This window comes from Impatiens glandulifera, chromosome 6 (assembly GCF_907164915.1).
Source record: "Impatiens glandulifera chromosome 6, dImpGla2.1, whole genome shotgun sequence".
NCBI classification, from domain to species: domain Eukaryota; kingdom Viridiplantae; phylum Streptophyta; class Magnoliopsida; order Ericales; family Balsaminaceae; genus Impatiens; species Impatiens glandulifera.
This window is the reverse complement of record NC_061867.1, coordinates 11224012-11236350: the sequence shown is the minus strand read 5'-3', so window position 1 is coordinate 11236350 and position 12339 is coordinate 11224012. Positions and strand designations below refer to the sequence as shown.

General features: G+C 29.7%; 1 protein-coding gene across 1 annotated transcript; it reads right to left on the bottom strand.

Moving 5' to 3' along the window:
- Positions 1-2039: 2039 nt before the first annotated feature.
- Positions 2040-5848, bottom strand: LOC124941615 (ATP-dependent 6-phosphofructokinase 7-like). Its single transcript, XM_047481959.1, has 11 exons — positions 5578-5848; positions 5209-5255; positions 5089-5128; positions 4943-5005; positions 4718-4855; positions 4462-4620; positions 4337-4390; positions 3244-3312; positions 3023-3152; positions 2483-2940; positions 2040-2408 (listed from the first exon to the last, which is right to left on the bottom strand). The coding sequence occupies exons 1-11, from the start codon at positions 5806-5808 to the stop codon at positions 2259-2261; spliced, it is 1539 nt and encodes a 512-aa protein (XP_047337915.1). The 5' UTR covers positions 5809-5848; the 3' UTR covers positions 2040-2258.
- Between the last annotated feature and the right edge of the window lie 6491 nt (positions 5849-12339).

The window sequence follows — 12339 nt, the reverse complement described above, 5'->3', positions numbered from 1 at the left end:
AATATTTATTTATTTTTGTGTTTTTTAGAACTTTACAAAAATTATAAATTAAAATAAATTTTCTTTTTTAAAATAAGAATGTTATCTGTCACACCTAGGGCGAGAAAATTATTGAAATTATCGTTAAATAAAAAATACCGTATCATAAAATATTAATTTTTTAGGTATACCAAAAAAGGTAAGGTATTATATAGTTACCGAAATAATTTGTAAAGTAAATATATGAGATTTTTAAAATTTCGACATATCGATATGTACCGAAATACCGAAATAATATTTATATATATATATATATATATATATTTAATATATATATACTAATAAAGAAGAAATAAATAATGATTAATGAAATTATAAATAATTATATTTTTATTTTAAAAATTATATTCACACAAACATTATTAATTTTTTAATAACATTAAACCTCATCAATTAACCAATTTTAGTAATTTATTTTATTTTTTAAAATATTGTAGTAAATTTGATGTTAATAATTCATATACATTATATTTTACGAATTGTCAAATTAACTTTATTTCACTCTAATGTATTTTTTTTCTTTCAAAATAAGCTAAACATAATTTAATATGTTGTCAAATTAATCTCAAATACACAACAAAATAAAATTTGAAACACAAGAGTCCACGACTCGAAAATAGTGAAAATAACTTCGAAACCAAAACCTTATAACTTTTAAGCAATGTATCTAGTATATTATGGGAACACTATGAAAATAATACAAAAGAGTTAGGTCGATAAAAATACAACCAAGAATATGCAAGTACTGTAATATTGAGATTTTAACCGTTTTTAGAAATAATTAAAAGTTAAAAACCCACTTATTAAAAAAACGTAAGTTGAGTTTGTAATACAAAACAAATGGGTAATAAAAGTCAAATCATATTGACAAACAAGACAAGAGGACAATAAAGTGATTTGGTTTCTCACACTTTCAACCAAAAAATATGTGAAATTAAATTTACAAAGTATATTTTGTTTAGTATGAAGGGTATATATTAATATTGTACCGAAATCAATGTACAATAAATGTATAAATTTTTATATATCAAAACTTTTTGTAATGTATAAACCTATAAATGTAAAGTATACAGTACTGATCCACCCCTAATGACAACTAATAATTATGATCTTACTTTAATTTAAGACGTTTTCAATGAAATTTTTTATATAAATATTTTGGTGTATATTAACCTAATAAGATAGTTCAAGTGACAATAGTTATTCTTAATAAAAAAATCGCGGGTTTGATTCCCTCATAAGTTAAAGAGTAGGTTATCCATATGAAGCTTAGCTTACCACGTTTAAAAAAAAACAAAAAAAAAAAACTTAGTATATTAAGTCATGATTTTCTTACATGAATAACTAAAACTAGCCCAACATTTCAACAAAAATATCCAAATAAATTAAAGCAAAAGATTAGAATAAACTTTACCATAAGGAACCCAACAAACAAACAAATGGATTAACTAAGATTAAGATAGAATAAAGTGAATCAAATAAAGATTGACCGAAAAAGTAAAAAATAAAAGTAAGTGAAATGGACAGCTTTAAGATTTTGTAGTTATCTTAGCCAGTTAGACACGTCATCTTCCTAATAAGATTGTTCTTATCCAAAACCTAGCTTTGCTTATTATTAAAAATAAATATTCTTTCTCATATCAAATTACAACCACAAATATAGAGATGACAATGGGCACGGATAAATAAAAAAATTCAAGTTGAGCTTTAAAAAAAATTCGATGTAGTACATTGCTTCTAATATAAATTTAAAAATATTTGTTTAAATTTTTAACTAGTTGTAATCGGATTTCGGGTATCTATCAAGTTTCGGGTACCTATAGGTTCAAGAATGTAATAAGCTAACATATCTCCATCGGGTTTTAAGTATCGATCATCACTACAACCAACTTTACCCCTTAATTGTTAGTTAACCCTAACTATCCTTCTTTTTTATAATCATATTTTATTATTCTGAAAAAAACTAGATAAAACATGAAATAAATATGTACATATATTCTATGCCTTCAAACTTCATTATTGCAATATAGTGTGTTCTTTCATCACAAAAACCATTTTTCCCCAATACATTTTGGAAAATGGCAAGTTGGCAGGCATATATATTGAAAAAAAAAAAAATTTCTCACCCCATTTGAATTTCGACATATACAAAATAGGGTCGTTATTTTATTCTAAAATACACTAGGATAACGATGATGATAATAATGATAAATATCTTTTTAAGAATTTGTTGGTGGAGGTGGCTCTTCATCTCTATTGTTTTCAATCACATCCTTCGGGTTCATGAAACTAGGTTGGTTTGTCGACGAAAGTAGTCTCGCCCACATCCTATCCGTGATCACTACCCTGTTCTGTCTCTCCGTTATTCTCTGCACCCAATTATATGCGTCACATTATTCCCCATTACTATGATCGCGCTAAAAAAAGAAAGAAAAAAACTTACGTAGAATGGTATATAGGTCTGCCTGCCATTGACAAGTCCACTTGTGAAACCAGTGTATCCAGCCATGGCTCCATGAATGGCACTTTGAGCAAGAAGTGTAGAGTAAACATTATCCGAGGCATTGCCTGGAACAGCTCGGATCATGTAAGTTGGATCGATATATTTGAGGTTAATTGTCATCTTATCTTTGAAATGATCCTTTATACTTTGAGATATCCAGAATCCAACATCTTTCAGAACTTTGTTTCCTGAAGGATCACGTTGATCGGTTACACTTTCCAAAAGAAGCTCCTGCCCTGCACCTTCAGCAATCACGATAACCATATGGCTATTTTCTTTTAACCGCTTCTCTATGTATTCATAAAGTCCTCCAGGTCCTTCCAGGTAGAAGGGTGATTCTGGGATTAAACAACAATCTACATCTCGACTCGCTAGGGTCGCGTACATTGCAATAAATCCTGCACCCATTAATGACAAGTTTAACGAAAATTCATCAAATTATGAGATTTAAATGGTGTTATTATATATTATCAGTCTTACCGCTGTTGCGGCCCATTAACTTTACTAAACCAATTCCATTCTCAGCACTTTCAGATTCAACATGTGCAGCATTGATAGCACGTTGAGCCTCCTCAACAGCAGTATCAAAACCAAAAGACTTATCAATGACCTGAAGTATTAATTTGTTTTTACTAAATTAGGATTTGTTTAACTTTGTATCGATCAAGAACAAATGAACAGTTGGCACAAGAAATACGTACCGGTATGTCATTATCTATTGTTTTGGGGACTCCGGCAACTGCAACTTTGAGACCACGCCTTCTGATTTCCTGCATTGTTTAGAATGAAGTTACTTTAGATGGAAACCGTTCTTACAACTTTCAAAAGGAACATTATAACAAGGAAGTTCTTGATTGCCAAGAGGTAGAGGAAATAAATGAATCAGAGCCAGAGCAGAAACGAGCGTTATTTGATTATTAAAAAAAACTCTCTATCACGTTACATATTCTTTCAACCATCAAATCACCACTCAAAATATTTGCTTTAATTTTAGTTTTGAATCAGTTTTGACACTGAGGATTAAGGCCGCAAAGTGTCTAGAAGATGGCATTAAGGTCAGATTAGAAAGGATAACACTAGAGCAAAGAAGGAGATGTAAACGAAATTTTCGAGGTCAAATGAGTGACATTCTGAGATTCATATTGTTTCCGGTTGATTGAGCATCACTGAATTTTGTTGTCTTTTGTCTGAATTCATAACCACATATGTCATGACTTATACAGTTATACATACTTGTATTTCTACTAGATGTGACTTTAGCGCTGACTATGGGTTTTACATACTTGGTTGTATTTCTACTAGAAGCGACTTTTGCTTTTGGGGAAATGATCTACGAGATATGACTGGAACAAAATGCTAGACACTTTGCCAAGACAAGAAGATGAGATGATGAAATATGAAAAGAAATTTACTCTAGTGTGTTGATTCAGAGTAGAGTGTGGAAGCAAAGTCTGATTTGGACGTTATGCAAAGAATGGGATTAATTCTGATCAGATGTTAGATTAGGCTGAATTTGATAAATTGTTTTAGTTGACGAAATTGATGATGTATTATCAGAATGATAATCGAGCATGTTCAACATTACACTAAAATTATTAATAGAAGGATTCCTTTTCGCCAAAAAAATGTGACTTTCGTGTTGACTATGATTTTAAGGAAATTTTCATTTTTTGAAGAGACAAAATTGAAATGAAGCTAGTACTGGAAGAAGTGAAGACTAATTAAAATTTATCCCAATTTCATGGTAAATCTTTATAGTATCATCCAATCAACTAAGATTTTCTCTATTTGTACCTCAAAAATAACAGATGCTCCATTTTGAGTTCCATCTCCTCCAATGATATACACCTGATAGTCACAGTAGATCAGTCTCATTGCTTTCACATAAAAACGTAAACAGTGTATTGGCATTTATGTACCTGATTAATGCCTCTATCTTGAATACTATCAACTATCTTTTGGGTATCATGGCCACCTCTCGATGTCCCAAGTACGGTTCCACCTCTTTTGTGGATATCATTCACAACTTTTGGTGTCAAAAGGATGGTGTTTCGAGAATAGAAACCCTTGTAGCCTCCCTGTAGAGGTTCAACAACATCAACATTCAATCGAAACAAAGTGCCATAACTTTTCAAGAATGAAACTGCAGAGCTTCAACTCTTTTATTTTTCATACATCTATTCCGAGGACCGTCTTCACACCATACATATGATTAAGCCCACAAACTATCTCCCTGATCACTGTGTTGAGACCAGGGCATAATCCACCACAGGTAACAATGCAGGCATTTACTTCATCTGATTCAAAATACACCTGATATAGGAAGAGGAAAGCTTGAGATAACAAAGATATACATAATTGTCAAACAATTTAGACCTTTTAAGGTACATTAATACATACCTTCTGTCGTGGTCCAGCCCGTCGAAAATGTATCCCTCTTGGACTATTTTTGTGAACAACAACCTACAAAAAAATCAGCTCATTTACAATGTCAGACATGCCCAACCCAACCCCTAAATAATCATAAGAAAGCTGAACTGACCAACCTTCTCAGGAACAGTATCGTCCACATGAACAAAATATTGCCTGAAGAACACACAAATTTCAATACTTCTGATAACCACATACACAATTTTTATCTGAAATCGATGGAAATATCAACTCACTTGACTACTGAGTAAGCAGGGTTGTCTTGCAATGGGTTGGGAAATGTCTGAAAGTTAAGAATTTGATCAAAATTCTGGATGAAATCAACATCACTTATCTAAATGATAGTTCAAAAGTATCAAAATTTCATTTTTAATCATTAAAATCTCTACTCATCACATCACCTGCATATGAAATAGGTAGATAACCTCTCAACTAATACAATCATTTATCAAATTTCCAATTTGATTGAAAAAAACTAAAAAAAGAAGACAGATTACCATATGTTCCTTCAATGATAGAAAGTACCCAGAAACAACCATGCAAAGATGAAACACCATAGAAATTGCAAACTATGGTAGAGAAAGAGAAATAGAAAGAATCCTTACTTGAAGATCGGGAATATAATCTGAAAAATGAGGAACATCCTGAAGAACATATCCAAACTCGCCAGTAACAATTTTGGGGACAGAACTGCCTGGACTTGCCATGGTTCCTTTAGATGGAATTCTAACAAACCCACTTCTAAGATTTGAAGGATTAAACCTCAAATGATTGCTCTGATCAAGACCATCTATCTTTGGAGAAGAGATAGAAGAAGAATTAGAAGTGGGATCCATTACAAAATGAGAGTTTTAGAGAGAAAAACAGACATTCATATCATATTTATGGAGAAAGAGAAGGGGGGGAAGAGAGTAATACATCATCATACATGTGGGTTTGACCTGAAAAGTAATCGCAAAGTTTAATCAGACTTTCGTTCTATCATTGCCGGAGATTTAACCAGTTGTAGAGTTGATAGTGATGCTCATTTTCGACCACTTTCTCCCCCTGTTAGATATAAACAGTTTTACTGGTTTCACTGTCATTTAGATTTCATCCTTTTTTTTATAAATTAACCTAAATCTTACTTTATTTCCATTAAATTTTGTTTCACACAGGGGTGTTCAATATTTGGTCTGAACCGAATATCCGACTGAATTCGAATTCACCGAATTCGAATAAACCGAATTCGAAATACATTTTCGGTTTTCGAATCGAATTTTAAACCGATTCGAATTCAAATACGGTTTTCGGTTTGGTTTTCGAGTTTAGGTTTTAACTCGAAAACCAAACCGAAAACCGAATTCATTTTTATTATTTATTTTTATTATATATTATATAACTTATTACATATTTATATTAAATTATCATGGACCTCTTACTAGATCCCTACATTAAATCCATAATTCATAATCCCTAATTCATTTTCTCATTTCTCTAGTTGTCAACACGTCTCAACCGCCATATATTGTCGTCGGCGACACTATTTTACTTTCGTCGTTTAATTATCGAATATATATTAGCGTTAAGCTAAGTTTGCGTGATTTATATTTTTTTATAATTTAAGTAGATAAGATCTCTTTAACAACTTATTTATTTTGTTAACTCTTTTTAAAAAAATTATCTTATGAGTAGGTGATGTTCTATATTTGGTCTAAACCGAATATCCGACCGAATTCGAATCGAATTCGAATTCACCGAATTTGAATAAACCGAATTCGAATTTATTCAAATCGGTTCGGTTTTCGAATTTGCTTAAAAAAAATAAAAATTCGAAAAACCCGAATCGAAAACTCGAATAACCCGAAAACCGAACCGATGAACACCCCTAGTTTCACATGAAATTTTATGTTGGTTTTTAGTTTTTTTTTACTTTACTAAAATTGCTATCATATAATTAAGGACAATAGTTATATTTAATAAATCAAATGTGAATCTATTTGAGATCATGGTAATTTTAAAAAAAAGTATTACTAATCAATTTTTTTTTTAACCATTTAATCAAATAAAATTTCAAAATATTTTTTAATCAAAATTAAATTTGCGATAAGCGAAAAAGTAGAACAGGTCGAATAAACCAATTATATGATGTTGAAAAATCTCTATAAAAAATTTGAATGGCAGTGAAATTTGTTTTTGTCCGTGGATGGATAAACAACGCCTAAAAATGTTATGTTATATGATAACTAATCATTTACCTATACAGTACATGCTACTGCACTTGCTAGTGCTCAAGCTTTGAAGAGCATGACAGACAGAGAGATTCGATACTCCAAATATTTTTTATACTTGGAGGAGACTTTACTCCTCGATAGAGGGAGTCTACTTAACAAACCGGCAGGACATAGAGATCGATTGATCAATATTAATCTCGAGAGTGGATAGTTGACCGCCGCCTCCTTGTCCTGGAGGCTCTCCGGCCGGGAAAGGGCTTGCTATCGTAACATTTTCTCATGGTGTATGTGAAAAAGACACGTACAAATCTATGAAAGATAATTACAAAAGGGTCTCTAAATGAAAAATCGGTTTCAAAAACTCTTTATTGATCAAAAGAGAACACAACTCTATATTTTGTAACTTTATCTCATTTATTGCTAAGAAATGAATATACACATACTCGAGAAATAGTGTCGGACATGAGATTTCGAGGCCTGAGGCGAGCACAAAATTTGGTGCCCTCAAAGCTTAATATTCATACATATATTTTTTATCGATTTAAATATAATAGTATTTGTAACATGAATTCTAAAAATAAAATATCATCAAAACAATATGTCATAATTAATACTAAAAAAACAAAGAAGATCCAAACAAAATATAAAATTCATATTCCGAACTAGTACATAATCACTTGAATATTATTCGTCTCGCATTTTTTGAAGCGAAAGTATTGATCAAGTTTGCATAATCAATTTTCTCAATAATTTTTTTCTCGATAGATAACATAGCTAACCCATTTAGTCTTTCTTGCGACATAGTTGATCGAAAATAAGTTTTAATCAACTTCAATTTGGAAAAACTTTTTTCCGCAAATGCAACATTAACTGGTATAGTCAGCAAAACTCGATATGCGATATAGGAATTTGGATAACAACCATCCATTGTTTTCAAATAATTCAGCACATCAATCGCTCTTTTTGCTTCTCCGTGTAATGAATGTCTTAACAACTTTAGTTCTAGAAATAAATCTGATCCATCAACATCGGAGTGCCCATCATGTGTTAAAGAATTTTGAAGATTGACACATGAGCTCAAAAGACCATCATCATCAATAGACTTCAACTTCTCCAAACTAAATAAAAACCCAAAAGTTTCTTCGTACTTTTGAAATTTCTCAAACCGAGTTTGAAGTGAAGAAAGAGCTTGATCAATTATAAATAAGAAGTAATTAACTCGAAAAGATTCTTTAGGAGATTGAGTTACCTCTTCACTGTTGATATCATCAAATTGTCTCTTTCTCCGAATGATGCGAAAAAGGCCCAAGAGCTCGAGAAAGGAGACGACCGAGTTTTCTACTCCGATTCCGGCAAGCTGGAGGATCGACGACAAGCTTGAGGTTTGGGGGAAGTGTTTCTTTTTCTTTTTCCAGAATGCTTGTTCTTTTTTTCCCTTAATTTTGTTGATAAATGAGAATCGTGCGATTCTTTTCTCCAAGTAAGATAGTGTTTTTTATTTTTATTTTTTGGATACAAATTAAGTTAGGGTTTATCATTGATAGGTTATCAATTATTATTTATGAGCTTTTTAAAAATAAGTCCATGAACATATCATTATAAATTTTTTTTTTGAAGATTTTGTTGCCCCAAAAATATTTGGGCCTGAGGCAATTACCTTACTTATTACACAGTAGGTCTGGACCTGTCGAGAAAGCACCACAAAGACAATTGGTGTGTATAAACAGTAAACGACCCGTCAAAAGTTGAAATTATTGATTATAAAACTCGAGACTAAAAATCAATTCGACTAAAGAAGATGTCGAATTGAACAAAATACAATATCAACTCAAATTTGAGCCGTAAAAATAAAAACGAAGAACCTTCTAATGTGAAAGAAGCCATAGAGGAGCCAAGAACAAAATGACTCACCAACCATCATTTCTTAAAACAAATTAGTGAGAAAAAAACTAATATACATGACACCTATATATTTGATATTTTTTGGAGAATGTCGAATTTGTCTTAATGCGGAGGAGATGGTTGCGCACCTCCTCTTGTATTGTGACTTGTGAGTGGATGGGTGAGATTTGGAGCCTTCTTTGGACATTGACTTGGGTTCAATGAGTTATGTCTAAATTCATTGGTAGTTGTCCATCCAAATTGACTGGTCTAAAACGAGGAGCTTTTATTCCCGTTATTTTTTTGTGGATCATATGCCTTGAGCGGAATCGAAGAACCTTCGACGACTATAGACGACAATTGAGGTCTATTCAAAACTCTATTATCATGACGTTAGCTTATGTGAGATTCGATAAGAACGTGGACTCAATAAGTGATCTCTTTGAAAGATTTTTGTGCTCAGTGATTTTGCATTTTCATTTTCTCAACTTGTTTTTCATTTTTCATGTAATATATTTGTGGTTGTTTTAACGATACTTTAATTCTCATGAATCATTTAAAAAAACAAAATTGATATTTTTATATGCTATTTCAAATATTATAATAAAGATGTTATAAATTTATTAAATTATATGTATTATAAATTAATTCATTATGATAGAAAAAGTTTAACAGTATATATCTTGGATAAATTATAAAGAGGTTTACTCAATAGAATTTTCTACTTTCTTTTAAATAATAAATTATATTTTTTCATAAAATATATATGAATTAAAATAGATTTTACTAGAAGACTCTCCAAACTAAATAGTTACTGAGATACTAATAAAAAAAATTGTTTTCAAATTGAAGGTAAAATTGGACCAAGTCCAAAATGAGAATTGAAAAGGAATATATTAAATAATTGATTTAAGTTGAATTTAATATAATATTAAGAAAAAGATAGATTATTAAAATGAAACACATATGAAATCAGCTAAAACTATAAAGAAATATGGAGAGTGGGATTCAATGAATCTTTAGAACTCGACAATTTTATTATTTTGATAAAATGGTGATTTTTTATTTATTTAAATCAAATAACCTTCTTAGTTCTAAATTAGGATATTTTGGTTGGATTCTAACTAAGGACTTGTTAGATATTTGGTTATTTAAGGGTTTTGAAATTTTATCTAAAAAAATATTGTTGGATTAAAAGTTGGTTATTTGAAATTTGTATTTGTTAAATTTCAGTAATTATTATAATATATTTTTATTTAAATTTTTTAAAGATAAAATAAAAATATTTTAATCAATGATTTGATTAATAGAAATGTTATAATAAAAAAAAATCTATATATCAAACGAGCTCTTAAGTTTTAAGTGATGGAATCTTTTCATAAAGATTCGTATAAGTAATTAAAGTCAAAATAGTTTATTCTTTCAGAGATCCAAAAGTTATCTCAATTTAAAAATCACACCCATTATAATGACATAAATAATAATAAATAAACTCTATTATTGTGTCTGACTAATAATTAAAACAGGGATTGTATATTATTTAAAATTCCAAACAATTAATCATTTGAATCAAATTAATTGTATAATTAGTTAATATTTTTTTATTTTTTATAAAAAAACCACTCTTTATAATCTCTATATTCAAAATCCAAATAAAAAATTGGTGTCATCAATATCGCATGGATCATGTATGATCTGTAAATAAGAAAGAAAAAATAATAATAATAATGATGCAAAAGCAAGCGTGGTGGAAATCAACGGTTGGTTGGTTTGTTTTAATTAAATAATAATTAATAAGTCACGGATGAGATGGTGGTGTGGACCATGTTTGGCATTAAATATTTGACTCTATGAGTTTTATCTAAGAATTTTCTTCATTTACATTTTTAACTCTAGAACATTCAAAATTAAAATATTAATACTTTATAATATTTCTGTGTGTATTAAAAGGAAACAAATAGAGAAAAAGATCTCACCTTTCATTTAAAATAAATATTTTAATATTTTTTTCTTCTAAATTTAATCCAATAAAGTAATTCAAGGAATCAAAGGGAAAATTTGACGAAATGTTCCTAAAAATGTCATTAATGGTGGTTGACCAGCGCATAAATTTAATTGCGCAAATAAGCACTTTAAAATATTCTGACAAAATTACCCTTGTCGCGTAACGCGAAAGGCATGATCGTCTCGCGAAAGAAAAACTTATGAAAAGTCCAGAATGTTCGTGTCCTTTGCGTGACGATCGTGACCTTCGCGTTACGCGACGGAAGTAATTTCACAGGCTTTCCCTTCGCGTGACGATCATGCCCTTCGCGTTACGCGACGAAAGTAATTTCGTCAGAATATTTTGAAGTGGTCATTTGCGCAATTAAATTTATGTGCGGGTCACCATCACATTTAAGATACTTTTAAGGTCATCTCGTCAAATTTCTCAATCAAAGGGGCTTATAAGAGATCAATTATCACCTTAAATTTGGACGGTTAAAACGAATGTTATGATTATAGATGTCATCGAGCATTTTATATTAAAAATATTACTTTAATCACTAATTTCAATATATTAATTTTATAATATTTTTATTCATATAAAATAATATTATACAATATAAAAGACCTATGTTAAAAATATTGTAAATATAAATTTAATTGATACATCTTTTTTTAAAATTTTCATATGGGTTTCATAAGTGACTCTTTAGTCTTTACTATTTGAACCCATGTCGGATTGGACCAACTAACTAGATCGAATTGTGTTGGGCCAACTTACTCAGCCCATATTTTATTTTGCATTTTTTTAAAGATATAAATACATTACATAAGATTGTAATCTTTTTTAGATTATAATGATAAAGTTTTGAATTACCTAGTAATTATAAAAATAATTCATAATTTCATTTAGGATTTATTTGAATAAGTTAAATTAGAATTGAAATTGTCAATAAAATTATAATTTTATTGATATTGAATTCTAATTAACTATAATTTTTATGTTTAAAAAAAATAATATAATAAAAAAAATTTAAATATATATTATTTATTATTAAGATATTGACTTGACACAATCTATTAAAATAACTCATTAAATAAAAATATATCGGTTTGACATGTTAACTTTCTAAAATAAAAAAAATATTTGTTCGACATTGTAACATTTAAAAACGGTCGACATCTTAAAACGTTTATTCGACTCGATAGTTTTCACCTCATAACTTACATTTATCTCGAATCTCTAGTGGGATGATGAACCAAAATGATAGGTTAAACTAGAATCTA